The sequence below is a fragment of the Bacillus rossius genome, assembly GCF_032445375.1.
Source record: "Bacillus rossius redtenbacheri isolate Brsri chromosome 4 unlocalized genomic scaffold, Brsri_v3 Brsri_v3_scf4_1, whole genome shotgun sequence".
In the NCBI taxonomy this organism is placed as follows: domain Eukaryota; kingdom Metazoa; phylum Arthropoda; class Insecta; order Phasmatodea; family Bacillidae; genus Bacillus; species Bacillus rossius.
The window spans coordinates 22,197,573-22,199,744 of NW_026962010.1; the positions used below are offsets into that span (position 1 = coordinate 22,197,573).

General features: G+C 58.1%; 2 protein-coding genes across 2 annotated transcripts; both read left to right on the forward strand.

The window, feature by feature from the left end:
- Nucleotides 1-250: 250 nt before the first annotated feature.
- On the forward strand, nt 251-571 carry LOC134541547 (uncharacterized). The gene has a single exon (XM_063385061.1). It carries the CDS (start codon nt 251-253, stop codon nt 569-571), a length of 321 nt encoding a protein of 106 aa, XP_063241131.1.
- Nucleotides 572-1,332: 761 nt separating this feature from the next.
- LOC134541548 (uncharacterized) lies at nt 1,333-1,851 on the forward strand. Its single transcript, XM_063385062.1, has one exon. The coding sequence runs from the start codon at nt 1,333-1,335 to the stop codon at nt 1,849-1,851; it is 519 nt and encodes a 172-aa protein (XP_063241132.1).
- Nucleotides 1,852-2,172: the final 321 nt, after the last annotated feature.

A 2,172-nucleotide genomic window follows, 5' to 3' on the forward strand; every position in this document is an offset into this window, starting at 1 on the left:
TGGCACTGGTCCTGGAGAGGATATCCAGACATAGACTGACTTGTGCTCTCAAAAATGTCACATCGGGGCCACAGATATTGAGTTCCTGGGGCTCATAGTGACGGCGGAAGGGTGCCGTCCCTGTCCCGAGCAGTTGGAGCTTATTGAGGGTAAGGGAGTGCCTAGGACCAGGAAGCAGCATTAGAAGCTTTTGGGCCTGCTAAACTGGCTGCGGTTCTTCATACCTGACTTCGCCAGGGTCACGGCCCCGATGACGGACCTGCTGTCGCTGAAGACCAAGTTCCGGTGGACACCCGCCATGGACGAGGCTCTGCGCCAGGTTAAAGACTGGTTCAGGAACTGTCACATGCTGTCGTGTCTGGTACCCGACCGTCCCATCTTCGTCCAGACAGATGCGAATCAGAAGGGGATGGCTGCGGTCTTGTACCAGTTGGACGACGACGGGGTGAGAAGTGTGATCGAGTACGCCAGCGCAAAGTTTGGCCAGGCTGAGCGGAGGTATCATGTGAATGAGCAGGAGTGCCTTGCAGTGGTCTGGGCCCTGCAGCGCTACCGGCACCACATCGAGTGATGCTCATTCAAGCTGAGAACTGACAGCCAGAGCCTCCGCTGGCTTGACTCCGCTCAGGGCCAGAAGTCTAAGTTCACTCGCTGGGCCATGCTGATTCAGGAATTCTCGTTCACAGTCGAACATGTCCAGGGACAGGAAAATGAACTGGCTGACCAGCTGTCCTGGAATCCGGGCCCTATGAGTGAGTTCCGCGATGATCAGTGCTGGGAGGAGGTGCTCCTCCCAGAGTGCAAGCCCAGTGTAGAGGACTCGGGACCACGGCCATGCACGTTGTACTCACTGTCCAACTCCACTGCCCCTGAGCCAGACACTCGACCAGAGACAATGACAGAACTGCTTTCGTGGGTCCATGCTGTGCAGCTCTGTGACCCTGACACCCAATCCTGGCAGATGGAGTGTGGGGAAAAAATTGGTGCCAAGCTGCCGGAGTCTTAACAGCGTGCTCCAGACCAAGGGGTCTCACAGGTCGAGCAGGTGGCAGACTTATGTGCCGCCAGAAGCTAGGCAATGGGCAGTCGGTTACCTGCATGGCCACCCTGTATCGGGACACCCGGGTGCAGAGCAGACACTACATGAGGTCCGGTGGACGTTCCACTGGCCTGGCGATGCGGCAGAGGTACAGCGCTACATAAGAGCCTGCCAATGCTGCCAGGAGCCGAAGTCCAGGCATCCCTATGGTAAGGAGCCAAGGAACCCACGGTACGGAGCAACAGGTCCCACAGCGGCTCCGAGATCCCTCCCACACTGTGGCGGTGGATATCATGGGGCCATATCCTTGTACGTCCCGTGGCCGGAATTTTAATGTGGAGGTCACGGATGTCTTCACCTGCTGGGCAGAAGCGTTTGCAGGACCAAACGCGAAGGCCTTCACCGTGCTTGCCCTGCTCGAGCGCGAGTACTTCCCGCGATACGAGTACCCCGCGGTCCTTCTGACGGACAATGGGGTGCAGTTCACGGGGAGACACTGGCAAATGTCCTGCGAGCGATGGGGGGTGAAGCATTACACCACACCCACCTACCATCCACGCACGAATCTGACTGAAAGGCGAAATCAGGACATAAATATTTATCTTTGCATCCGGTTGGACGAGGATCATACCAAGTGGGACCTGCACCTGTCGACATTGCTGTATTGCCTGCGCCGTAGGACGAACGTAGTCACGGGCCACTACCCCACCGAACTGGTGCAGGGCCGAAACCACGCCCTGCCTGGAGAAGCGCGAGCACTCATTAACTCTCACGAGGCGCATGGCGACGATCGATGCGAGGATGCTCGATGATGCCAGGAGCAATACCTGGCCCGATGTACGCTCCAGATGCATCGGCCTCTGGGACTGCTTGAGCCAGGCCAGTAGGTCTTTGTCCAGTGCCACCATCTGTCGGCAGGCGACAAGGGCTTCTGCGCCAGCCTAGCCCCTAAGTGTGCAGGCCCGCAGGAAGTGGTTGGCCGACTTGGAACCACGATGTACCTCGTCCGTCGCGCTGACAGGCTCATGACAAAGGTGCACAGGTACGACCTCTGATTGGCTGACTGTACGGACGACGAAAACGAACCACAGGACCTTGTACCTGCCAATGACACAGCGAGGGAGCCGGACCGG